This window comes from Trachypithecus francoisi, unplaced genomic scaffold (genome assembly GCF_009764315.1).
Source record: "Trachypithecus francoisi isolate TF-2019V2 unplaced genomic scaffold, Tfra_2.0 Lachesis_group10, whole genome shotgun sequence".
NCBI classification, from domain to species: domain Eukaryota; kingdom Metazoa; phylum Chordata; class Mammalia; order Primates; family Cercopithecidae; genus Trachypithecus; species Trachypithecus francoisi.
Window position 1 is genome coordinate 109,584,259 of NW_022681455.1, and position 27,304 is coordinate 109,611,562.

General features: G+C 44.5%; 1 protein-coding gene across 4 annotated transcripts in view; it reads left to right on the forward strand.

Annotated features, from left to right (window-relative positions):
• TANGO6 (transport and golgi organization 6 homolog) overlaps nucleotides 1-27,304 on the forward strand; it is a 268,545-nt gene that overhangs the window by 123,098 nt on the left and 118,143 nt on the right. For all 4 annotated transcript variants that reach the window (XR_004438955.1, XM_033218804.1, XM_033218803.1 and 1 more), the window contains one exon: nucleotides 23,884-24,024. Coding sequence is in view for 3 of the 4 variants with exons in the window: in XM_033218804.1 (XP_033074695.1) it covers nucleotides 23,884-24,024 (141 nt within the window). In the remaining variant the exon portion in view is untranslated. The remainder of the gene's footprint in view (nucleotides 1-23,883; nucleotides 24,025-27,304) is intronic.

Below are 27,304 nucleotides of genomic sequence, written 5' to 3' on the forward strand. Positions count from 1 at the left end.
AAATCATCTGCCCAGCTTGGTCTCCCAAAGTGCTGGGATTGTAGGTGTGAGTCACCGTGCCCAGCAAGCATAAGACTTTAGATGCTGGAATTGTCACATACAAATTATGAAGTAACCATACTTATTATATTTAAAGAAATACAAGACAAGTTTGAAAATACCTTTAGGGAATAGGAAACAACAATTATCTAATGGATTTGAAAAATGAAATGGAATATCTTAAAGTAAAAAATAGAATAACTAAAATTAAAAATTCAGGCCAAATGCAGTGGTTCATGCCTGTAATCCCAACACTTTGAGAGGCTGAGGTAGGTAGATCATTTAAGGTCAGGAGTTCGAGACCAGCCTGGCTGGCCAACATGGTGAAACCCCATTTCTACTAAGAATACAAAAATTAGCCGGACGTGGTGGCAGACCCCTGTAATCCCGGCTACTTGGGAGGCTGAGGCAGGAGACTCCCTTGAACCAGGAGTCAAAGGTTGTAGTGAGCCAAGACTGTGCCATTGCACTCCAGCCTGGGCAAGAAGAGTGAAACTCCATCTCAAAAAAGAAAAAAATCAAATTAAATTTAAAATTCAGTGTTTGAGTTTTGCAGCAGACACAACTGAAGAGATAATTAATGAACCAGAAAGTAGAAAGGAAAAAATTATGGAGAATGCAGCAGAGAGAGACAATATTTAGTCTCTGGGTGGAAAGGTCAGAAAGGAAAGATTAATAAATTTGATCTAAAAGTTTAAAACTCATTGATGTCAAAAACAACCTTAATTAAAATGCAAAGCATAATTTTAAAAGATTTGCAACCAAAAGGACAAGCATAAATCTTTGGAGACAGAAAATCAATTTGTGATTGTCTAGGATTAGGGGGTTTGGGCACAAAAAGGAAAGCAACTGCTAATGGGTAGGAAGTTTCTTTTCTTTTTCTTTTTCTTTTTCTTTTTCTTTTTTTTTTTTTTTTGAGATGGAGTCTCGCTGTCTCCCTAGGCTGCAGTGCAGTGGCGCAATCTCTACTCACTGCAACCTCCGCCTCCTGGGTTCAAGTGATTCTCCTGCCTCAGCCTCCTCCTGAGTAGCTGGGGACTACAGGCACCCACCACCACACCAGGTTAATTTTTTGTATTTTTAGTAGAGACAAGGGTTCACCATGTTGGCCAGGATGGTCTCGATCTCTTGACCTTGTGATCCACCCGCCTCGGCCTCCCAAAGTGCTGGGATTACAGGTGTGAACCACAGCGCCCGGCCGAGAAGTTTCTTTTTAAAGTGATGAAAATGTTCTGTAACTAGTTAGTGGTGCTGGTTGCACAGCTTTGTGAATATACCATACTAAAAGCCACTGAATTATACACATTAAAAGGGTGAATTTTGGCCAGGTACGGTGGCTCACACCTATAATGCCAGGACTTTGGGAGGATGAGGCAGGCAGATCATTTGAGCTCCGGAGTTTGAGACCAGCCTCGGCAACATGGTAAAACCCTGTCTCTATCAAAAATACAAAAACTTAGCCAGGCATGGTGGTATGTGTCTGTGGTCCCAGCTACTCAGGATGCTGAGCTGGGAGGATCACTTGAGCCTGGGAGGCGGAGGTTGCGGTGAGCAGAGATCATGCAACTGTACTCCAACCTGGGTAACAGTGAGACCTCATCTCAAAAAAAAAAAAAAGAAAGAAAGAAAGAAAATGGGACCAAGAGCCCAGGGACAGCCCTCAGCTGAAGAACTTTAGTGCTTTTTGCTACATAGTTCACCTCTCCAACTCCAGGAAGCCCCACCCATCCCACAGCCTTTTTTCACTCCCCTACCCCTAAGCCTTCATCATACCCAGAATTTGCAGTATTAACCACCCTGTCTTGTGATCATTTGGCTAATATGTCTCCTCTCTCTAGACAAGCATTATTCTATTATATTGTATAATCTAGTGACAGTACCCGGCATATAGTAGGTACTTTATAAATATGTGAATACATGGAAGAAATTCTTCCCATTGCCTGTATTCTTTTTTTTTTTTTTTTTTTTTTTTTTGAGACGGAGTCTCGCTCTGTCGCCCAGGCTGGAGTGCAGTGGCCAGATCTCAGCTCACTGCAAGCTCCACCTCCCAGGTTTATGCCATTCTCCTGCCTCAGCCTCCCGAGTAGCTGGGACTACAGGCGCCCGCCACCACGCCCGGCTAGTTTTTTGTATTTTTTAGTAGAGATGGGGTTTCACTGTGTTAGCCAGGATGGTCTCGATCTGCTGACCTCGTGATCCGCCCATCTTGGCCTCCCAAAGTGCTGGGATTACAGGCTTGAGCCACCGCGCCCGGCCCATTGCCTGTATTCTTAAGCTGTTTTCCAAACTTGTGACTTATCTCATAGCTGCAGATTACCTCAATATGCTTTGATATAACTGTTTTGGTTTTAAAAGATTGACCCCTTTCCCCCTCTTTTTAACTGAGGTAAATTGTAAAATATATCCTTTATATTTCTACTATCCCAAGTAATAATATTCTATTAAAGTTTTAAATGTTATCATTGGACCACCTCAAATTATCTAGTGTAAAAGCCAAGCCAGCTGGGGGAATGAGCTTCCTTCATCCCGTCCTAAAAAGAAGACTTAAAATAAAACAAAGTTATCCACAATAAAACGTGTGTATATATTTATTTAAACAATGGTCAGGCCAGGCACGGTGGTTCACGCCTATAATCCTAGCACTTTGGGAGGCCGAGGTGGGCAGATCTCTTGAGCCCAGGAGTTTAAGACCAGCCTAGGGAGCATGTTGAAACCCCATCTCTACAACAAACAAACAAACAAACAAAAATTAGCCAGACATGGTGGCAAGTGAGTGCCTGTGGTCCCAGCTGCTTGGGGGATGATGCAGGAGGATCACTTGAACCCAGGAGGTTGAGGCTGCAGTGAGCCAAGCTCATGCCACTGCACTCCAACCTGGGTGACACAGCAAGACTGTCTGAAAGAAAATAAAGAATGATCTATGAAAGATAGAGCATCAAAATGTGTGTGTCAATTTCAGATTTCAGGTGATTTTTTAAAAAACATCTTTCTTGGGATATAATTCACGTATCATACAATTTACTCTTTTAGCATGTATAATACAGTGGTATTGAGTGTATTCACAGAGTTGAACATCCATCACCCCTATCAACTTTAGAATATTTTCATTATCCTAAAAAGAAATAAACTCTCCTGGCTGGGCGCAGTGGCTCACGCCTGTAATCCCAGCACTTTGGGAGGCCCAGGCGGGCAGATCACAAGATCAGGAGTTCGAGACCAGCCTGGCCAATGTGGTGAAACCCCATCTCTACTGAAAATGCAAAAATTAACTGGGCGTCATGGCAGGCACCTGTAATCCCAGCTATGCAGGAGGCTGAGGCAGGAGAATCGCTTGAAGCTGGAAGGCGGAGGTTGTAGTGAGCCGAGTTTGCGCCACTGCACTCCAGCCTGGACAAAAGAGCAAAACTCCATCTCAAAAAAAAAAAAGAAAAAAAAGAAACTCTCCTTAGTCTTCACTCCTCTATTTTCCCATATCCCTGTTCAGTAATTTTTATATTACTTTCTTCTTTATACTTTTCTGTAGTATTTGAATCTTTTACAGTGACCGTATATTATTTATTCCATCAAGAAAAAAACCTCTTCGGCCAGGCATGGTAGCTCACACTTGTAATCCCAGTACTTTGGGAAGCTGAGGCAGGTGGATCTCTTTGTGTGTGTGTGTGTGTGTGTGTGTGTGTGTGTGCGCGCGCGCGCGCGCGTGCAACATGGCTGTTTATTTCACCTGGGTGCAGGTGGGCTGAGTCCGAAAAGAGAGTCAGCAAAGGGTAGTGGGATTATCATTGGTTCTTATAGGTTTTGGGATAGACGGTGGATTTAAGAGCAATGTTTTGCGGGTAGGAGGTGGATCTCACAAAGTACATTGTCAAGGGTAGGGAGAATTACAAAGAACCTTCTTGGCTGGGTGCGGTGGCTCAAGCCTGTAATCCCAGCACTTTGGGAGGCCGAGACGGGCGGATCACGAGGTCAGGAGATCGAGACCCTCCTGGCTAACACGGTGAAACCCCGTCTCTACTAAAAAATACAAAAAACTAGCGGGGCGAGGTGGCGGGCGCCTGTAGCCCCAGGTACTCGGGAGGCTGAGGCAGGAGAATGGCTTAAACCCGGGAGGCGGAGCTTGCAGTGAGCTGAGATCCGGCCACTGCACTCCAGCCTGGGCGACAGAGCAAGACTCCGTCTCAAAAAAAAAAAAAAAAAAAAAAACCTTCTTAAGGGTAGGGGAGATTATAAAGTACATTGATCAGTTAGGATGGGGCAGAAACAAATCACAATGGTGGAATGTCATCAGTTAAGGCCATTTTCACTTCTATGGATCTTCAGTTGCTTCAGACCATCTGGATGTGTACCTGCAGGTCACGGGATGTGATGGCTTAGCTTGGGCTCAGAAGCCTGACGTTCCTGTCTTCTTATGTTAATAAGAAAAATAAAACAAAATAGTGGTAAATTGTTGGGGTGGCGAAAATTTTTGGGGGTGGTGTGGAGAGATAATGGGTGATGTTTCTCAGGGCTGCTTCGAGCGGGATTAGGGGCGGCATAGGAACCTACAGAGGGAGAGATTCAACTGAAGAAAGATTTTGGGGTAAGGAGTGATATTGTGAGGTTGTTAGAAGGAGGATTTATCATTTAGAACTATTGCTGATGGCCTGGATGCGGTTTTGTGTGAATTGAGAAACTAAACGAAAGACACAAGGCCCAAATAAAAGAAGGAGAAAAATAGGTGTTAAAGGACTAAGAATTGGGGGTACCCAGGACGTCTAATTAGAGAGTGTCCAAGGGGGTTCAATGTTATTGTTTGCTTGGCTGACAAGTTTTGGGGCTCTATCCTTGAGTTTTTTTGTGTTGTCATATACCAGGCCAGATTGATTTGGGTAAAAACAACACTCTTCATTTAAAAATATACAAAGTCCTCTTTTTTTAGCAGTGAGTAAGTCAAGGCCTCGATGATTTTGGAGGAAAGAGAAATGCAAAGCCAGCAGTTGTTTGTTAAAGAAGGATTAGAAATGGCTAGGAGAGAGTGACTGAGATTGATAGTGTGGTGGAGATGGCTGGGGAGAGGTAGAGGGTGACATAAGAATGGGAACGAGAATAAGAGTAAGTATAAAAGTAAAGAATAGGACTTCATAAGGGTGAAAGTGTTGGAGGGTACCTTGCCACTGAAGATCTTCTATCCACTTCAAGAGAGACTAAGGATGGCGATTTGAGGTAAAACCAGGAGCCACTAAATACCAAGAGCCTGAGAAACTGCTTGGGTGATTTGACTAATAAAGGCCGGTCTGTTACTGGGCTGTATAGAGGTGGGAAGGCCAAACCGAGGAATTATGTCTGACAGAAGGGAAGAAATTACCACAGTGGCCTTCTTAGACCCTGTGGGAAAGGCCTCTACCCATCCAGTGAAAGTGTCTACCCAGACCAAGAGGTATTTTAGTTTCCTGACACAAGGCATGTGAGTAAAGTCAATTTGCTAGTCCTGGGCAGGGCAAATCCTCGAGCTTGATGTGTAGGGAAGTGAGGGGGGCCTGAGAAATTCTTAAGGAGTAGTAGAATAGCAGATGGAACACTGAGAAGTGATTTCCTTGAGGATAGATTTGTATAATGGAAAGGAAATGAGAGATTCTAAGAGGTGGGCTAGGAGCTTATAACCTACATGGAAGAGTTTATAAAATGATGACAGAATAGAATGGGCCTGTGAGACTGGAAGGAGATATTTTCTTTGGTCCAAGAACCATTTGCCTTGTGTGGGAAGAGATAGGTTGAAGTTTCAGTGAGGGAGTAGGTAGGAGTGGCCAGATGAAAAGGAGAAAAACTGCTGTGAGGGATAGAAGTTAGAACACTAGCTGCTTTTTTAGCTGTCTTATCAGCATAAGCATTGTCCTGAGCGATGGGATCTGAAGCCTTTTGACGGCCTTTGCAGTGAATGACTCCAGCTTTCTTTGGAAGTAAAGCAGGCTTGAGAAGAGTTTTTATTAAAGAGGCATTAATGATGAAGGACCCTTGCATAGTGAGGAAACGTCTTTCAGCCTGTATAACAGCATGCTGGTGCAGGATATGGAAGGCATATTTAGAGTCAGTATAAATATTGACGTGCAGTCACTTTGCAAGAGTGAGGGCTCAAGTGAAGGCAATGAGTGTGGCTTGCTGAGAGGTAGTGGAGGGGGGCAGAGCAGTAGCCTCAATGATAGATGTGGAAGATACTATAGCATAGCCTGCCTTTGCTGGTGTGTGGCAATTAGGCCTGGTGGAACTGCCATCAATAAACCAAGTGTGATCAGGATGAGGAACAGGAAAGAAGGAAACATGGGGAAATGGTGTGAATGTCAGGTGGATCAGAGAGATACAGTCATGGGGGTCAGGTGTGGTATCTGGAATAATGTGGGAGGCCAGATTGAAGTCCGTGCCAGGAGCAATGGTAACTGTGGGAGACTCAAAAAAGAGTGAGTACAGCTGAAGGAGCCGGGGAGCAGAAAGTATATGTGTCAAATGTGAGGAGGAAAATAGATTTTGGAAGTTATGAGAACTGTAGAGAGTGAATTGAGCATAGTTTGTGATTTTGAGGGCCTCTAAAAGTATTAGGGTGGTGGTAGCCGCTGCACGGAGACATGATGGCCAGCCTAAAACAGTAAGGTCAAGTTGCTTGGACAAAAAGGCTACAGGGCGCGGTCCGGTCCTTGTGTAAGAATTCCGACTGCACAGCCCCACACTTCGGCTGTGTGTAATGAAAAGGGTTGGGATGAGTCAGGGAGAGCTAGTGTTTGGGGCAGTCTCTAAAGCTGTCGAGGAATGGAAAGAGGAGTGAGGAAAGGATTTAGGATCTATGGGGTCAGCTAGGTTTCCTTTTGTGAGTTTATATAATGGTTTCATTGGAATGGCAAAACCAGGTATCCAAAGGTGAAAGTATCCAACCATGCCTAGGAAGGAAAGGAGTTGTTGTTTTGTAGAAGGCATTGTTGGGGATTTGAGAGATCAGTCGGACACGATCAGCAGGCAAAGCACATGTGTTTTCATGAAGAATTATGCTGAGATAGGTAACAGATGAGGAAGAAATTTGGACTTGACTAAAGTAATGGGGGCTGTCCTCAAAGCCTTGCAGCCGTACAGCCCAGGTAATTTGCTGAGCCTGATGGGTGTCAGGGTCAGCCTAAGTGAAAGTGAAGAGAGGCTGGGATGAAGGGTGCAAAGGAATAGTAAAGAAAGCATGTTTGAGATCTAGAACAGAATACTGGGTTGTGGAGAGGTTGTGGAGGGAGGTATTGAGGATAGGAAAGTATATGGCTTTGGCACCACTGGGTGGATAGGCAAGACAATTTGGTTGATAAGGTGCAGATCCTGAACTAACCTGTAAGGCTTGTCCGGTTTTTGGACAGGTAAAACAGGGTAATTGTAAGGAGAGTTTACAGGCTTTAAAAGGCCATGGTGTAACAGGCAACTGATAACAGGCTTTAATCCTTTTAAAATGTGCTGTGGGATGGGATATTGGCATTGAGCGGGGTAAGGGTGATTAGGTTTTAATGGGATGGTAAGGGGTGCATCATTTGTCTCCAAGGAGGGAGTAGAGGTGTCTTATACTTGTGGATTAAGGTGGGGAGATACAAGGAGAAGATGTGAAGGAGGCTTTGAACTGGTGCAAAAGGCGGCAATGAGGTGTGGCTGTAGCCCAGGAATAATCAGGGGAGCAGATAATTTAGTTAAAATGTCTCGACCTAATAAGGGAGCTGGGCAGGTGGGGATAACTAAAAAGGAGTGTATAAAAGAATGTTGTCTAAGTTGGCACCAGAGTTGGGGAATTTTAAGAGATTTAGAAGCCTGGCCATCAATACTCACAACAGTTGTGAAGGCAAGGGAAACAGGCCCTTGAAAAGAAGGTAATGTGGAATAGGTAGCCTCCGTATTGATTAAGAAGGGGACAGACTTACCCTCCACTGTAAGAGTTACCCAAAGCGTCTATGATGGTCCAGGAGGCTTCCGAAGCAATCGGGCAGCGTCAGTCTTCAGCCGCTAAGCCGAGAAGATCTGAGAAGGAGTCAGTCAGAGAGCCTTGGGCCAGAGTTCCAGGGGCTCTGGGAATGGCTGCCAGGCAAGTTGGATAGTCCAGTTTCCAGTGGGGTCCCGCACAGATGGGACACAGCTTAGGAGGAATCCTGGGCTGCAGGCATTCCTTGGCCCAGTGGCCAGATTTCCAGCACTTGTAGCAGGCTCCTAGGGGTAGGAGGTTCTGGAGGAACCCCTGGCAGCTGCGGTTCAGGTGTTTGGAGTTCTTGTGTGCTGGAGATGTGGCTGGGGTTTCTCTCACAGTGGAGGCAAGGAACTGCAACTCAGAAATACTTTGCTACTTGGCTGCCTCCACTCTATTATTGTACACCTTGAAGGCAAGGTTAATTAAGTCCTGTTGTGGGGTTTGAGGGCCAGAATCTAATTTCTGGAGCTTTTTTTTATGTTGGGAGTGGGTTGGGTAATAAAATGTATATTGAGAATAAGACAGCCTTCTGGCTCCTTTGGGTCTAGGGCGGTAAAACGTCTAAGGGTTGTTGCCAAACGGGCCATGGAGTGGGCTGGGTTTTTATATTTGATGAAAAAGAGCCTAAATGCTAACTGATTTGGGAGAGGTCGGATAAATAAAAAAGGAGCATTAACTTTGACTATGCCTTTAGCTCCAGCCGCCTCTTTAAGAGGAAATTGTTGGGCAGGTAGGGGAAGGCTAGTCGCAGAACGAAACTGTAAGCCAGACCGGTTGTGAGGAGGGGAGGTGACAGAAGGATTACAAAATTGGGGAGCGGGGGCTGAGGAAAAATTGAGACCTAGCTCGGCCTGGCAAGGAGCAGCCTGGGGAGGAGGGGAGAGGTCATATGGGTCCATAGAAAAGGAAGATTGAAAAGATTCAGAGACGCTTTGGGGTTGGGACTGAAGGGACAGGTGGGAGGGAAAGAAGCAAGATTTGGTTCGAGTTGCATTGGGAACAGAGACTAGGGAGGGACCAAAGTGTGAAAGAATGCCTGGACATCAGGCACCTCAGACCATTTGCCCATTTTTCAACAAAAATTATCTAGGTCTCGTAGGATGGAGAAATCAAAAGTGCCGTTTTCTGGCCATTTAGAACCATTGTTGAGTTTGTATTGGGGCCAAGCAGTGTTGCAGAAGAAAATAAGATGCTTAGATTTAGGTCAGGCGAGAGTTGAAGAGGTTTTAAGTTCTTGAGAACACAGGCTAAAGGAGAAGAAGGAGGAATGGAGGGTGGAAGGTTGCCCATAGTGAAGGAGGCAAGTTTAAAGAAAAGGATAGAGACACGGAGGGGGGGGGGGGAGCAGCCAAAGCAGGTGTCCCCACAATTGACTTGCCACCAAGGGAATGTGGGTCAATGACCAAGGCAGGCGTCCCCGTGGAGATCAGCCACCAATGGAACGTGGGTGAATAATCAGAGAGGCGTCCCCGCAATGATTAAACACCAAGGGAAGGCTGCCTTCCCAAGTCCGTGACTGGTGCTGAAGTTTTGGGTCCATGGATAAAATGTGTCTCCTTTGTCTCTACCAAAAAATGAAAGGAATTGAAATTAAGAGAAGGGAGAGATTGAAGGATGGTGCCAAGATTGAAAGGAGAAAGAGGTTGAGGGATAGTGAGAGAGGTTGGAGAAGAGAGTAAAAAGAGGCTGCTTACCCAATTTAAAATCGGTGAGATGTTCCTTGGGCTGGTTGGTCTGAGGACTGGAGGTCATAGGTGGATCTCTTCACGGAGTGAGGGTGAGGACAGGGGACTGGTCTCCCGAAGGAGTCCTGCTGGCCCAGGTCTTCGGCACCAAATGTCTCACGTGTGTCCATGTGAAGAGACCACCAAACAGGCTTTGTGTGAGCAACATGGCTGTTTATTTCACCTGGGTGCAGGCGGGCTGAGTCCGAAAAGAGAGTCAGCTGGCAGGTGGATCTCTTAAGCTCAGGAGTTCGAGCCCAGCCTGGGCAACATGGCGAAACCCCATCTCTACAAAACTTAACAAAAATTAGCCAGGAGTAGTGGTGCATGCCTGTAGTCCCAGCTACTCAGCAGGCTGAAGCGGGAGGATCACTTCAGCCCGGGAGTTCAAGTCTGCAGTGAGCCAAGATTGGGCTATTGCACTTCAGCCTGGGTAACAGAGTGACACACCAATCAAAAAAAAAAAAAAAAAAAAAGAGGAAGGAAGGAAGGAAATGGGGGAGGGAGGGAGGAAGGAAAGAAAGGAAAAAGAAAAAGAAAAAACTCTTCTTTTAATTGCAGAAACAGATTTTTAAGAGGCTTTCCCTCTATTTATAGATGTCCAGGATGAGCGCAATGGCTCATACCTGTGATCCCAGCACTGTGGGAGACTGAGATGGGGGAGGATTACTTGAGACAAGGAGTTCAAGACTAGCCTAGGCAACATAGCAAGGTCCTGTCTCTATGAAGCATTTTTTAATATTTTAGCAGGGTGTGGTGGTGCTTGTCTGTTGTCCCAGCTCCTCAGGAGCCTGAGGCGGGAGGATTGTCTGAGCCCAGGAGTTGAAGGTTGCAGTGAGCCATGATCATGCCACTGCACTCCAGCCTGGGTATCAGAGTAAGACCCTGTCTCTAAATTTAAAAAACAGGTGTCCTGTTATATCTCACTAAACACAGGATTTTAACCTGAGGGATTAATGTCAAGTTAACTCCTGTGTAGAACCCTACGGGGTGCCTGATTAGGTTGGATAACTCCCTGGAATTATAGGCAAAGTGTTTATGTGTGTATTTTCATATTTTAGGAGAGAAGAACTCTTTGGAAGAGTTTTACAGTAGTTCTGTTTGGTTTCCATGTGACACTACAGTTTTAAGTCCTGCATGTCATGTTTGCTCATTTCACAATGATCACTTTTTCCAGGCCACTGCTAGCCTGGAGCACCTGTCACAACAACTTGTCTAATCATCTCATCAAGACATCTGTTAGGGTTAAATAAGGAAAAAATGGGCCAGGTGTGGTGGCTCACACCTGTAATCCCAGCACTTTGGGAGGCCAAGGCGGGAGGATCACCAGGTCAGGAGTTCGAAACCAGCCTGACCAACATGGTGAAACCCTGTCTCTACTAAAAATATAAAAATTAGCTGAGTGTGGTGGCAGGTACCTGTAATCCCAGCTACTCAGGAGGCTGAGGCAGGAGAATCACTTGAACCCGGGGGACGGAGGTTGCAAGATCACGCCACTGCACTCCAGCCTGGGCGACAGAGCAAGACTCCATCTCAAAAAAATAAATAAAAATAAATAAGGAAAAAATGGAGAATTGAGGAAGAGTTTCCACCTTGCCTCTGTCACTGGCTGGTGCCCCAGACACAGGGCACATCTCCTAGCCCACCAAGCTTTTCTCAGGACATTTGGAGGGTGTGAAAGATCAGCTCTGTCTTGCCAGAACTTTAGGTGGCAACTCCCCTTGGGAGCCTTTGGCTTTTTCTAAACTAGTGAGAACCTGAGAGGTCAGTCAGCTCTGCTGATTCTGCAGCTTTTCTTTGCATAGGCTTGAGGGGAAATGTCAGTAGAAATGTCAGTAGAAAACTTAGGGGAAAAATAAAGCTGAAGTTCAGGTGGTTCTCCTCCTACCTGGACCACCCATCTCAGGGTTTTTAGGATATGTGAGGAATGTTTTGTTTTCTTACCTAAATTTGGCTGACAGAGAAGTACCCATTATTTTCTTGGATATCAGAAACCCCTCTCTTCTTTTTACCAGGAAGTGTTTCTTTTGATAGCATGAAGAGAATATTTATGTGCTTTTTCACTCTTTGAAAGCTACATAAAGAAAATGAAATGGGCCGGGCGCGGTGGCTCAAGCCTGTAATCCCAGCACTTTGGGAGGCCGAGGCGGGCGGATCACGAGGTCAGGAGATCGAGACCATCCTGGCGAGCATGGTGAAACCCCGTCTCTACTAAAAATACAAAAAACTAGCCGGGTGAGGTGGCGGCGCCTGTAGTCCCAGCTACACGGGAGGTTGAGGCAGGAGAATGGCGTAAACCCGGGAGACGGAGCTTGCAGTGAGCTGAGATCCGGCCACTGCATTCCAGCCTGGGCGACAGAGCAAGACTCCGTCTCAAAAAAAAAAAAAAAGAAAATGAAATGAATGACGCCTGGCTTCTTTATTTCTTACCCGTGATCAGCTGAATTATAAGTTTCACTGAATGCTTAGGGAAGTGATTACTTTCAATGCAGCAGTCATTGCCGTTTTCTTTCCCTTCCTTCTTTATGCCTTCAGTCAGTATTAGGGCAGCTTTTTTTTTTTTTTCTCCTGTACGTACTCCAGAACGCTGATCATCGTGCTGTTCTTAAGGCACAGTTTTCCTGTCTTCCGCTCTCTCACTCCTTCCCCTCTGGAATTCATTCACAAGTATTTGATAGAGGCAGCCCAGCACGGCTGACTATAAGCTTTCCAGTGCTGTTTTTTCATTTATTTTTTATTTAATTAATTATTATTTTTTATTTATTTATTTTGAGACAGAGTCTCGCTCTGTCACCCAGGCTGGAGTGCAGTGACACAGTCTTGGCTCACCGCAACCTCCTTCTCCCAAGTTCAAGCAATTCTGCCTCAGTCTCCCAGGAAACTGGGCTTGCAAGCGTGCACCACCACACCTGGCTAATTTTTGTATTTTTAGTCGAGACGGGATTTCACCATGTTGGCCAGGCTGGTCAAACTCCTGGCTTCAAGTGGAGACCTCAACCTCCCAAAGTGCTGGGATTACAGGCATGAGCCACTGTGCCCAGCTGTGTTTTTGGATTTGTTTTATTTGTTTGAGTGTAGTAGAACAAGAGATTTAGGGGGCTTGCAGTAGCCTATAAAGATGTTGTGGAGTGGAGGTGTTTGAGAATCACTGGTTAGAAAACTGAAACTCATTAAAATCCAAGTTCTCCATTTTCTTTCATATGGCTTTTCTGTTATCCTTAATGTTGGCAGCACCTCAAGTTAGAATCATTCGTGAATTTCATTAACATCACTACCTCTCTTTTCCACATGCTAAACAAAGATACCAACTAGGAGCAAAGCAGTCCCTGTGAAGCCCAGCTAGCCGCAGTGGAGGATGCTGGCTGTGTATGTGGGATGCAGAGTTCCTCTCTTTATGCTGACCTTGGAGTCCATGAGAAAGGAGATTTTTTTGGACTGAGGCTGACCTTATGTGCTTGAAACTGTGAGGTTTGCTATCTTGAGGGTTAGGATTTGCAAAGCTAGTATGATTCTGGTAGCTATTTTTTCCGAGGCACTGCTGCCAAGTGGTCTGTCATGTAACAGAGTGATTGAGCATCCAGGTTTGCAGTCCTGCCGCACCACATGGCAGCTCTGTCATCTTGGGCCACATTTTCACCTCTCTGTTCCTCAACTCTTTGTGCCTCAACTTCTCTCTCAAGGAATTACAGTGGTATCTACTTCAGATGATTGTTGGGAACATAATGGATGAATGCATGTAAAGTGCTTAGGACTGTATATGGCATATTGAAAACATTCAGTATTAGTGTCTTTGCTGTTATGGTTTTATTTATTAATAATATTTCATGATCCAAATGGCTTCCAGTAAAATGGCTGTCAGTAAATATAGATTATTCACATGTTTTTACTTTTTCCCCTCCAAAATGGGACTTAGAAAACACTTTAAGGAAACATATTGGCATTATCTTAGTGTTCAGATATATTATTTGGATCCTGATTTAAAGAGATAGACATTGGGTGTGGTTCTTACAAATTTTCAAGAGAACAATCCATGATGGTTAAGAGAAGCGGTCAGGCACAAAGAAATTTTCCTCCTGATTAAGGTCATCACCAATCTGTAATTGTCCTCTCTTGCAGCTCTAAGTCACAAAGATAATAAAGAATTCTGAAGAGAAGAAAATACCACCCTTTAGCAGGATACTTCAGTAGCTCTTTCGTCTAACCCTGTTTTTTCCTCAGGCCTAAGTAACATTCACTCATCCTGAATCTTTATAAATTTGTTGGGGCCTGTCCACAGTTAACACAACTTTGGAGCTTTAGAGAAACTAAATATCAAATTGGCATGCTAGACATTATCATTTACTCTAATTACAAAGACAGCCCAGCTATTCAGTTGAGTTCCCCATACTTCCTTTATTTAATAACCAACTTCCCCAGTTTGTGCAACTTCCTGAATTCTTAGAGCTGAAATTATTGTTAGTTTCCATCATAATAAAAGGTCTCGCATGCGTAACAACTGAAGTATCCTGCTAAAGGGTGGTATTTCCTTCTCTCTAGAGTTATTTATTATCTTTGTGACTTAGATCTGCAAGAGAGGACAATCACAGACTGGTGATTCTCTTTTCTTAATCAGGAGGAAAATTTCATTGTGCCTTCCCACTTCTCTTAACCATCATTTGTTATTCTCTTTAATTAGAGTTTTCACTAGAGATTAATATACATTTTCATATCTTTCTAGTTTTTTAAATGAACTTATTTTTATTGATTACTTTGAACATAGTCTTTAAAGAGCCAAAAAAAGTGGGTAGATCACCTGAGGTCAGGAATTTGAGACCAGCCTGACCAACATGGAGAAACCTTGTCTTTACTAAAAATACAAAATTAGCCGGGTGTGGTTGTACATGCCTATAATCCCAGCTACTCAGGAGGCTGAGGCAGGAGAATTGCTTGAACCCGGGAGGCGGAGGTTGTGGTGAGCCAAGATTGCACCATTGCACTCCAGCCTGGGCAACAAGAGCAAAACTCTGTCTCAAAAAAATAATAATAATAAAATAAAGAGTCAAAAAAGCTTGTCTTTGCCCTTTTTTTCTTGAGATAGAGTCTCACTCTGTCACCTCACCCAGGATGCAGTGCAGTGGTATAATCTCAGCTCACTGCAACCTCCACCTCCCGGGTTCAAGCAATCCTCCCACCTCAGCCTCCATGGTAACTGGGATTACAGGTGTGGGCTACCACGCTTGGCTAATTTTTGTATGTTTAGTAAGATTTCACCATTTTAGCCAGGCTGGTCTTGAACTCCTGACCCTCAAGTGATCTGCCCACCTCGGCCTCCCAAAGTGCTGGGATTACGGGTGTGAACCACCATGCCCAGCCCCTTGCCCTACTTTTTATACCCTAGTTCCAATCCCCAGAGATTGCCATCTTCATACCCCTCCTTTTTAAAGTAGTTTTCTCTTTTTTTTTTTTTTTTTTATGAGATGGAGTCTTGCTCTGCCACCCAGGCTGGAGTGCAGTGGCCGGATCTCAGCTCACTGCAAGCTCGCCTCCCGGGTTTACGCCATTCTCCTGCCTCAGCCTCCCGAATAGCTGGGACTACAGGCGCCCGCCTCGTCGCCCGGCTAGTTTTTTGGATTTTTTTTTTTTTTTTTTTTGAGACGGAGTCTCGCTCTGTCACCCAGGCTGGAGTGCAGTGGCCGGATCTCAGCTCACTGCAAGCTCTGCTTCCCAAGTTCACGCCATTCTCCTGCCTCAGCCTCCCAGGTAGCTGGGACTACAGGCGCCGCCACCTTGCCCGGCTAGTTTTTTGTAGTTTTTAGTAGAGACGGGGTTTCACCGTGTTAGCCAGGATGGTCTCAATCTCCTGACCTCGTGATCCGCCCGCCTCGGCCTCCCAAAGTGCTGGGATTACAGGCTTGAGCCACCGCGCCCGGCCAAAAGTAGTTTTTTCTAGTAATTTTTTCTCTGTTTCTAAATAAAATGCTTACACAGACCTCTCTTGATTTAAAAAATTTTGGACACGACCTACTCGCTTTCTACATGTTAGATGTGGACTTAGTGCACACGCATAGATATACACTTGTTTCAACAACTTCTCCTGCCATTTCCCATCACAATTTTTTTTTTTTTTTTTTTTTTTTTTTTTTTTTTTTTTGAGACGGAGTCTCGCGCTGTCACCCAGGCTGGAGTGCTGTGGCCGGATCTCAGCTCACTGCAAGCTCCGCCTCCGGGTTCACGCCATTCTCCTGCCTCAGCCTCCGAGTAGCTGGGACTACAGGCGCCGCCACCTCGCCCGGCTAGTTTTTTGTAGTTTTTTTTTTTAGTAGAGACGGGGTTTCACCGTGTTAGTCAGGATGGTCTCGATCTCCTGACCTCGTGATCCGCCCGCCTCGGCCTCCCAAAGTGCTAGGATTACAGGCTTGAGCCACCGCGCCCGGCCTTCCCATCACAATTTTTGACTAAATCATTGGGCACTGTCTGGATGTTACTCAGTGCTGAGCCTAGTGCAGTCGTCAGCCTTCCCTGCACATTTGCTTCCTTTTCTATATACTTACTGATATATTTTCCAAAGATCCAGCAACTCTATCATGCACGTATCATAATTTTGCTCTAGTTTTGTTCTGTTTACCCAGACTTCACCCTCTGACACCTATCCCATTGTCTTTTTCCTTGGTTGTGGGTTCATATCTTTTTTACACCTTGTCACTTTAGTGAGATTTCAGGAGAAAGAGGATACAAATGTTTGTGGTCATTCTGCTGTTAATTGCAATTGTTTTTTTTTGGGTTTGTTTTTTTTTTTTTTTTTGAGACAGAGTCTAGCTCTATCACCCAGGCTGGAGTGCAGTGGCACAATCTTGGCTCACTGCAAGCTCCGCCTCCTGAGTTCACACCATTCTCCTTTCTCAGCCTCCCGAGTAGCTGGGATTACAGGCGCCTGCCACCATGCCTGGCTAATTTTTTTGTATTTTTAGTAGAGATGGGGTTTCACCATGTTAGCCAGGATGGTCTCGATCTCCTGACCTGGTGATCCACCCACCTGGGCCTCCCAAAGTGGTGGGATTACAGGCGTGAGCCACCACGCCTGGCCTAGTTGCAATTCTTTTTACATTTTTACCTCTAAAAGAGACTGTTCTACTTTGAAAGACAAATTTGTTAAAATGTTTAAACATAAATTTTAAAATTTATCACAGATTTTTAAAAAATGTATATTTTATTTATATCATTCGAAATTCAAAATGTTCCTAACACAGAGAAATGATAAATATTTGAGTGAAGAATATGCTAATTACCCTGATCTGATCACTGTATCATAGCTATGGAAACATCACCATGTACCCTATGAATACGTACAATTATTATTTGTCAATTAAACAAATTAAAAGTAAAAAAAAATTAAACTTACTAAAAGACACAAAAATAAAAAGTCTGTCTCTCACATCTATCCCCTTGTCACCCAGTTTCCCTCCCCAGAAACAATCAGTATCAGTTTCTTGAGTATCCTTCCAGAATTATTCGGTGAGTGTATATTTTCTCTTTGTACACAAATAGTTGAATTCAATAGAGATGATTTTGCACCTTGCTTTTTACTTAACAATAGATCTTAGAATTCATTTCATTACAGTTGTTTAAAAACATATTAATTTTTTTTGTATGTGTGTATGAGACTGAGTCTCGCTCTGTTGCCTAGGCTGGAGTGCAATGGCGCAATCTTGGCTGACTGCAACCTCCGCTTCCTGGGTTCAACTGATTCTCTTGCCTCCACCTCCCGAGTAGCTGGGATTCTAGGGATGTGTCACAGTGCACTTTTTTTTTTTTTTCAGTAGAGACGGGGTTTCGCTATGTTGGCCTGGCAGGTCTTGAATTCCTGGCCTCAAGTAATTCATTCACTTACCTTGGCTTCTCAAATGCTGGGATTACAGGCATGAGCCACTGTATCTGGCCTTATGCATTTTTTAAATGGATGCATTATATTCCATTGTATGAATGACCACAACTTAATCAATTTTCTGTTGATGAAAATTTGTTTCCAGTCTTTTCTATTACGAATAGTGCTACTGTGATGATTTTTGTACATAAGTAATTTCCTGCTTGTGTTAATACACTATTAGGATAGATTTCTAGAGTAGAATTTCTAGCATACCACAGAATTTGACTTTTAAATGTAATATACCATTTTTTTTTTTTTTTTTTTTGAGACGGAGTCTCGCTGTGTCACCCAGGCTGGAGTGCAGTGGCCGGATCTCAGCTCACTGCAAGCTCCACCTCCTGGGTTCACACCATTCTCCTGCCTCAGCCTCCCCAGTAGCTGGGACTACAGGCGCCCGCCACCTCACCCAGCTAATTTTTTGCATTTTTTTTAGTAGAGACGGGGTTTCACTGTGTTAGCCAGGATGGTCTCGATCTCCTGACCTCGTGATCCGCCCGTCTCGGCCTCCCAAAGTGCTGGGATTACAGGCTTGAGCCACCGCGCCTAGCCATAATATACCATTTTCTCATGAATGCAAGGCATTGTATGAAATGCAAAATACTTGATTTTCTTTTTTCTTTTTTGAGACGGAGTCTCGCTCTGTCACCCAGGCTGGAGTGCAGTGGCACGATCTTGGCTCCATTTTATTCCATTTCCTAACTGGCCATGCCCAGTACTAGTCTGTGGCCTGGGGGTTGGGGACTCCTGTTTTAGAATGTTTTTTGTCACCCCAGAAAGAAACTTTGTAACTTTTAGCAGTCACTCCCCACTTTCTCAAACTATCACAGCCCTGGGTAACCACTAAATCTACTTTCCCTATGTAGAGATTTACCTATTCTGGACATTTCATTTCAATGGAATTATACAATGTGTGGGTTTTTGTGTTTCTTGCAGTTTTGTTGGCAGAAATACCTGTGAGTTTCGAGTGAGTAGGTGGTTTTCCGGGTTGCTGTGGGTATTTTGGGAGGTTGTTATTTGCCCAGGAGAAATGAGGCAGGTTAGTTTTGAAGTAGGAATGGCTTAGCAGTTTCCTGGGACACAGCCAGTTAGCAAAGACATTTTAGAATTAGACTGACTTTCCTGTTAATGCAAGAGTACTAAGTAAAAGTACGTGACACCCAAACTCCTTTTACTACTCAGAATCACTGAGTTAACATGCTGTGGGATCATCTTGAAGTAAACACTGTTTTGATCAAAATATATTTGTGGCTTTCAGGGAAGTCTTGGGGGAAGAAAAAAAAACAGTTATTTTACAAAGTTGACAGTCTTTTTTGTTACATGTAGTTATTGTAATAACTTTTTTTTTTTTTTTGAGACAGAGTCTCACTCTGTCGCCCAGGCTGAAATGCAATGGTGTGATCTTGGTTCACTGCAACTTCCGCCTCTTAGGTTCAAGAGATTCTCCTGCCTAAGCCTCCCTAGTAGCTGGGACTACAGGCGCACACCACCGTGCCCAGCTAATTTTTGTATTTTTAGTATAGACGGGGTTTCACCATATTGGCCAGGCTGGTCTCGAACTCCTGACCTTGTGATCAGCCCACCTCAGCCTCCCAAAGTGCTGATATTACAGGCGTCAGCTACCGCACCCGGCCTTTTTTTTTTTTTTTTTTTTTGAGTTGGAGTTTTCGCTCTTGTTGCCCAGGTTGGAGTGCAATGTTGCAATCTTGGCTTACTGCAACCTCTGCCTCCTGGGTTCAAGTGATTCTCCTGTCTCAGCCTCCCAAGTACCTGGGATTACAGGTACCCACCACCACGCCCAGCTAATTTTGTATTTTTAGTAGAGACGGGGTTTCTCCATGTTGGTCAGGCTGGTCTTGAACTCCTGACCTCGGGTGATCCACCCGCCTTGGCCTCTCAAAGTGCTGGGATTACAGGTGTGAGCCACTGCACCAGCCTAACATTTTTTTAGTTATGTTAATTCACCAGTATTCTATGCATTGCCTCCAAAAAAAAGTTCAGAATGCTTCTGTGAACTCTTGCCAGTTTGGATTCAGTTTTACCTTCTCTATATCTCATCTGTTGCACCACATCCTAAAATGTATAGCTAGTTTCCTACGATCAGAATGGAAAGAGGTCTCTCTCACACAATCGTTTGGGTCTCATTGCCAAAGGGATTGATGTGTGATGTTTTCTTGAATTTTGTGCTGACCCAGAAATTACCCCATTTTCAAGTCACAAAGGAATTATCAAGTGTGATGGGCCCATGGTCATGTGAAGGTTATGGCCATGCTTCCACAGTGTCAAAGTACAGAAAGTTTTTTCGAAATAAATAAAAACAGCCACACAAAATCTCATCCCTTTCATTTTTATACGTTGTTAACCATCATGTATGACTCTCTTCACTGCTTGATGAGTAAAGGGGGAACTACTCTTATTCTCCAGGGATTTATAAACTCATAGGTGGCACCTGTATCCTAGAAGGTAAAACTCAAACAGCCAGCCATTTGGCAGCCGTCCGTGGAGCAGGCCAGCAGGAAGATAAACAATTGCTAGTAGACCCGGGACTGTGGGAAGCAAGGAAACTGCGCTTTGCTTTGGCAACCTTTTTATGGAAGACTGGGAGAGCTAAAAGCTCCCTAATGAGTTTAAAGTTTAGCATTATAGGAAAAGCAAAAAAAAAAAAAAAAAAAAAAAATCTGAAAAATCATTGTTAATCTGAAAAAGGGTGTGTTAGGATTCTTTTAATTGAAAAACAGTCAAACTGGCATGAGCATTAGAGAGTGTTTATTGGCTTTTGTATCCAGAAAGTCGAGTGGGTAGAGTACACCTGGGTCCAGGAGCTGAAAAGATGCCACTGGATCTCTTCCTCTTCTCCCTCCCTCTCGGGTGGGCTCTCCTCTGTATTGGTGTCATTCTTGGGTGGGTTTTTTCCACATGGTGGCCACTGGCAGCTCCAGGTTAGTCTCTTCAGCGGGTGGTGGGGAGGGAAATGTATCTTTCCCAGTAGTGTCAATGTGGGTTTCAGGATCGAATCTCATTCCCCATTCCTGAACCAATCATGGTGGTGGGGATGGAATGGAAGATCCTAACTGGCCAGCCTGGGACACAAGTTGACACCTGGAGGGGGAGAAAGTGGGTATAGTTAGCCCACTCAAACCACACAGACCGAGAGTAAGAAAGGGATATTTCTCCAAAGGAACACCATAGTGTTGTTACCAGAAGAGAGAGTAGATGCTATGTGTAATCACACATCTGCCCACTACAGAGAGGAAGTCCAGAGCTCATTTGGCCAGGATAGTATGTTCACAGAAGTAAATGACTGTTCTCTGCTAAAGACTAATGAGAGAAAATAGGAATAAATAACAGTAGGAGGAACTTTAGTAATAGGTTTCAGAAAAGCTAGAAATAGGTCAAAGTTGTATAAAGCAAATCCCATTTTTCTACTGTTTTCCATTACAAAGTCATAGGGAAACACCCACCAGATTTTCTGAGTTGAGAACTCATTTTAGAAAGTAGTTATGGGCTGGGCACAGTGGCTCACGCCTGTAATCCTAGCACTTTGGGAGGCTGAGGAGGGCGGATCACCTCAGGAGTTCGAGACCAGCCTGGCCAACATGGTGAAACCCCCGTGTCTACTAAAAATATAAAAATTAGCCAGGCTTGGTGGCAGGCACCTGTAATCCCAGCTACTCAGAGGCCGAGGCAGGAGGATTGTGGACCTGGCTAATTTTTAAAAAAATATTTTTATAGACATGGGGTCTCCCTGTGTTGCCCAGACTGGTCTCAAACTCCTCACCTCAAGTGATCCTCACACCTCAGCCTCCCAAAGTGCTGGGATTACAGGTGTGAGCCACTGCACCTAGCCCCCTCTTCTTTCTCTTAGCAAACAATTCATTTACCCTTAAGCCTCAGACAAATTTTTCTTTTTTTTGAGATGAAGTTTCGCTATTGTTGCCTAGGCTGGAGTGCAGTGGTGCGAATCTTGGCTCACTGCAGCCTCCAGCTCCCGGGTTCCAGCGATTCTCCTGCTTCAACCTCCTGAGCGAATCTCCTGCTTCAGCCTGGGGTTACAGGCGCCCGCTACCACACCCAGCTAACTGTATTTTTAGTAGAGACAGGGTTTCACCATGTTGGCCAGACTGATCTTAAACTCCTGACCTCAAGTGATCCGCCCACCTCGGCCTCCCAAAGTGTTGGGATTACACGCGTGAGCCACCGCGCCCAGCCGACGCAGACATTTTTTTTTTCTATGCTACAATATTCCATAACTCCATGTTGAACCCCCAAGGACTTCATCATTTTACATAATAGAGTGAACTACTACTACAGTGTCACATTTTGGCGACGGTGTTGTGCCACAACCTGAATCTCTCTTAAGAGCAGAGCTTCTGCTTGTATAAGATTGGACTCTGGATTGGAAGTGTGGCTTAGGACCACATGCAGCGGTGTTGGCTTAGGATCACATGCAGAGACTTCCCAGGCTCTTTGGAAGCAAGGAAAGGTGGGGGTGGGGAGGGCAGAAAGGAGGATGGGCAGACAGGTGCAGCCCTCAGCAGGTGCTCCGCCTTCACAGCTCAGCAGATGCGGCAGATAAGAAGCCCAGTGAAGAGTGTGGATGTGATTTAGAAGAGAATGGAATCACAACCTATAACATAAAAAGCTGCACATAGACTTTGCCTGCAAGGCTGTCAGTTTAAACATGAGAATGGTAAACTTAGATGAAAAATAAGTATAGATTTCTTAAGCATTTATATTACTTCTTCCCCATCCTCTCTTTCTTAATTCCTGAAATTTATATCAGGACTGTATATTTGAACCCTTTTTATTCATCCATCGATTCATCCATTCATTCATTTAGTAAGTAGTTACTGAGCACCCGACACATGCTAGGACTCTTCTAGGCATTGGGGATACAGCAGGGAACAAAAGAAAATCCTTGACTTTATTATAGAGTTCATATTCCAAGGAGGAGAGCAGACAATAAGGAAATACACAACCTGTCAGGTGATATTAAGTGCTAAGACAAATGAAGCAGGGTGAGAGGGGTAAAGAGTGGCAGGGGAAGGAGGCTGTCGTTTTAGATGTGACAAATGTGGTGATCTGTGAGCAGAGACATGATAGGGTTTGGGAGCAAGCTGTGAGGCCACCAGGAGGAGCAGCCGATGCAGAGGGGAAGTGAGGCCGACTCCTCCGGGCCAAGATCACTTGGTCTACTGGAGAATAGCAAGGAGGCCAGGAAGCAAGGGAGAGTGTTAAAAGATGAGATCAGAGAGAGAACAAAGGAAGGCGGTGGCTGAGGACTGCTCATATTCAGGGGAGAAGGGAAACCACGGAGGGGTCTGGGCAGAAGCATGAAGGGGCCAGACTTATGATTCAAACCAAATAGCTCCAGCTGCAATGGATGAAAAGAGTAGAAGCAGGTAGACCAATGAGGAGATTACTGGAAAAACCCAAAGCAGAGTTGATGGGCCAGGGTGCTTGAGGTAGAAGTGGATTCTCATCCTGGAACCCCTATTTCTACCTATTCCTTCTTTACTTTTTTTCTTTTTCCTCACTGTTCTTTACAGTGTGTAACCTTTTTCCTGTTCTCTGCTAAATACTAATGAGAGAAAATAGGAATAAACAACAGTATAGACACGAATCATACAATTTGTAGTTACATAGTTTTGAGGCCGACCAGGAGTTTTGTTCTGGATCTGTCTGGTCACCTCTCACCTCCCTGCCACCCCTATAAAGCTTGCTGAGTATGGGGCTGGGCTCAGATTATGATAACACTGTTCCAGGCTACACATTTAGAAGGTGCTGGTGTGGATGGGAGAGAGGATCAGCAAGTCCTACGAAGGGGGACACAGGGTCCGGGTCTTCCCTGTTTCTGTTGATTAGGAAACAGCCATGAGCTTAGATCTAATATTGATCATGTCCAGGACGCTCTGAAAATGTTTCCTTGTGGAAATTGCTCCCATCACTGGCTATCCTACAGTGGAAAATTATACAGGAATAGAGAACTATAGCAAAGGCAGGAGGCACTGCCTGGATCATAGAACATCAGTGCTGGGAGTGACCTTAGAGATGGTATCAGGCTGGGACTACAGAAACGCAGGAGTCTCAACTACCAGGCCCATCTTCGTTCCATTCACTATGCTGACTTTCCAAACAACAGGCGCCCTTGCTGGAAGAGCTGTAGAGACGGTTTTCAGCATCTCTGTGTTCATCCCATCACAGGGTGACTGGTTCATTTGCCTTTCGATCCTAAACAGTAATGCATCCTTTCTTTTTGTTTTCAACCCTAGGGGTTGCCCTGCTCTCAGATGTCTATCCTGAGAAAATCTTGCCAGACCTGTTGGCTCAGTATGACAGCAGCAAAGACAAGCACACACCAGAGACCAGAATGAAAGTCGGGGAAGTCCTGATGCGAATCGTCAGGGCGTTAGGTGAGTTTTCTTGTTCCGTCCACCTGGAAAAGGACGGAGGATCAATATGACTTTGATACCAAAGTGTGTGTACCTGGGGGCTTGTTATACTAGCGTGGTGAGGGTAGTTTGAGGACTGGGATGAACTACTACCCATTTAGGAATTTAGGAAATATTCAGATCCCTACTATGAGACTGAAAGCAGCAATGTCCTTTTTCTTAAAACTGCTTAGTCTCTGGCCAGGTGTGGTGGCTCATGCCTGTAATCCCAGCACTCTGGGAGGCCGAGGCAGGTGGATTACCTGAGGTCAGGAGTTTAAGACCAGCCTGGTCCACATGGTGAAACCCTGTCTCTACTAAAAATACAAAAAATAGCTGGGCGTGGTGGTGCACACCTGTAATCCCAGCTACTCGGGAGGCTAAGGCAGAAGAATCGCTTGAAGCTGGGAGGCAGAGGTTGTGGTTGAGTCAAGATTGCGCCACTGCACTCCAGCCTGGGCAACAGAATGAGATTCCGTCTCAAAAATAACAACAACAAAAAAACTGCTTAGTCTCCTTCCCTGGGAGCTGTGTTGGGCCCTGATTTTCAATGGAGCTGGAATGAGAAGTCTCACACTTGAGCAAAAAGAAGAGGAATGTCAGCTGGGCACCGTGGCTCACGCCTGTAATCTCAGCACTTTGGGAGAATTGCTTTAGGCCTGGCAGGAGTTCAAGACCAGCCTGGGTAACATGGCAAAACCCTGTCTCTAGCAAAAATTAGCCAAGCATGGTGGCACACACCTGTAGTCCCAGCTACTCAGGAGGCTGAGGTGGGAGGATCACCTGAGCCTGGGAAGTCGAGGCTGCAGTGAGCAATGATTGTACCACTGCACTCCAGCCTGGGCAGCAGAGCAAGACTCAGAATAAAGAAGAGAAATGTCAAGCAGGGAAGGAAGGGTGCGGACTCTTGCTGAATGTCTGCTGTGTGCCAGGTTGTCCATATATATAATCTCATCTAATTTCCCAACAAATCTTGTAAAGAGGCTGTTACTAAACCCATTTTACAGATGAAGAAACTGTAGCTCAAACATATTCAGCAATTTGTCCAAGACTCATTCAGCTGGTAAGTGATAATGCTGAGAACTGAACCACCAACTTGAAGGAAGTTGCTCTAGGCTGTATAAGCTGAGAGTAGTAGTTAAGGGATAGACTCTAAACTTACACTGCCTCACTTCAAATCCTGAACTGCCGCTGCTTTTTTTTTTTTCTCGGTAGAGGTGAGGTATCACTGTGTTTTCAGGCTAGTCTCAAACTCGTGAACTCAAGCAATCCTCCCACCTCAGCCTCCCAAAGTGCTGGAATTATCAGCATGAGCCTTTCTGCTTCTTATTGGCTGTGTGATCAGTGAGATGTTTCTTTCTTTTCTTTTTTTTGTTTTTTTCAAGACAGGGTCTTACTCAGTCACCCAGGCTGAAGCACAGTGGTGCATTCATGGCTTACTGCAGCCTGAACCTCCTGGGCTCAAGTTATCCTCCCTCCTCAGCCTCCTACATAGCTGGGACTACAGGCGTATGCCACCATGCCCTGCTAATTTTCTATTTTTTGTAGAGACAAGGTCTCACTATGTTGCCCAGACTGGTCTCAAAAACTCCTGGGCTCAAGCAGTCCTGCCTCGGCCTCTCAAAGTGTTGGGATTATAGGCATGAGCCATGGTGCCCAGCCCTCTATTTCACCTTTATTAGAACCTTCGTATATATGCCTCTTAGCCTTTATCCTTCTACTTCAGCCTCTTGAATAGCTGGGACTAGAGGTACATGCCAACACGCCTGGCTAATTTTTGTATTTTTGTAGAGATGGGGTTTTACCATGTTGCCCAGGCTGGTCTTGAACTCCTGGCCTCAAGCAGTCTTCCCATTTTGGCTTCACAAAGTGCTGGGATTACAGGCATGAGCTGTTGCACCCAGCCAGAATGCGGATATTAATAACACTTAACTCATAGGGGTGTTGTAAAGATTAAATAAGGTAATTCTTACAGTGGTATTTGGCATACAATAAGGGCTCAGTAAAATTTTATTTTTGCCTATGCAAAAAAGATTTAAACATTTTTTAAAGATTAAAAATGGAGAAAGACAAATATTTTTTGCTGTTTATTGAGTGCTCATATGAAGCTAGGAGGTGGGACCCTAGGGAACAAAGACAAAGAAAACAATAGTTCATTCTGAAGAGAGAAGTTAAATTAAGATGAATTTCTCCATAAATCAGCAAGTACACTTTGGATATTTTTATACTGGGCTGCATAGCATAGAATTAAGAGAAGATTCATTTCTTTAACCTGTGCTCTATAGACTTAAACCATTAGCTGTCACACTGAATATCACTAGAAGCCTTAAAATAAGGCAAATCAATCATACAGGTGAGAGCCAGTGGTGTACAGTATCCATTTGAGCCAGCTAGCTGCCATATTGAATTTGGAGAATGAGGTTCCGTTTTAGGGCTGTGTTCTTGTCATGCATGGCCTATATCAGATTGTGTTATAAAGTATAGCTGTTGGTGGTTAATATTTGGCTTAATAACAGTGCCACACTTCTTTTATTCTTTAAATTATATCAGCACTTCTCAAGTACTGCTGTATTTGTCCTTGGCTTTTTAGTAATTCCATTATATACTCACTAGCCTGTTATTGAAGGCAGAAAAAGAAGATACAATCTCAACTTCAGCTTGGGCAATTTGTGAGCTCTAGTAAAACTTGTAAATTTACTCTTTATCCGGTAGAGGAAGATTTTGGAGAACAAAGTGGAGGTGGGGTAGCTTTTTGCCACTTGCATCAGGAGATCACACTGAATTCCTCCTTCATCAGCATGTCAAAGGATTTATAGAAATTCCATATAGCCATGCACTGTTTTTATGGACATAGCCCTTAGTTTTCCTAATTTCTGGGTGACTATTCTGGCTAAGGATAATAGAACCTAGGTCTCCAACCACTTAAATCCTTTTATCAGTGAAAGGAGAATCACTTGAGAGTGAAATTTATTTTATTTTTTTTCTGACCAATGGATTCATATCACAGAGAGTGAAATTTGTTTGTTTGTTTGTTTGTTTATTTTTTGAGATGGAGTCTTAGCCGAGTGCGGTGGCTCACGCCTGTAATCCCAGCACTTTGGGTGGCCAAGGCGGGCAGATCACGAGGTCAAGAGATCGAGACCATCCTGGCCAACATGGTGAAACCCCATCTCTACTAAAAATACAAAACTTAGCTGGGCATGGTGGCACGTGCCTGTAGTCCCAGCTACTCAGGAGGCTGAGGCAGGAGAATCTCTTGAAA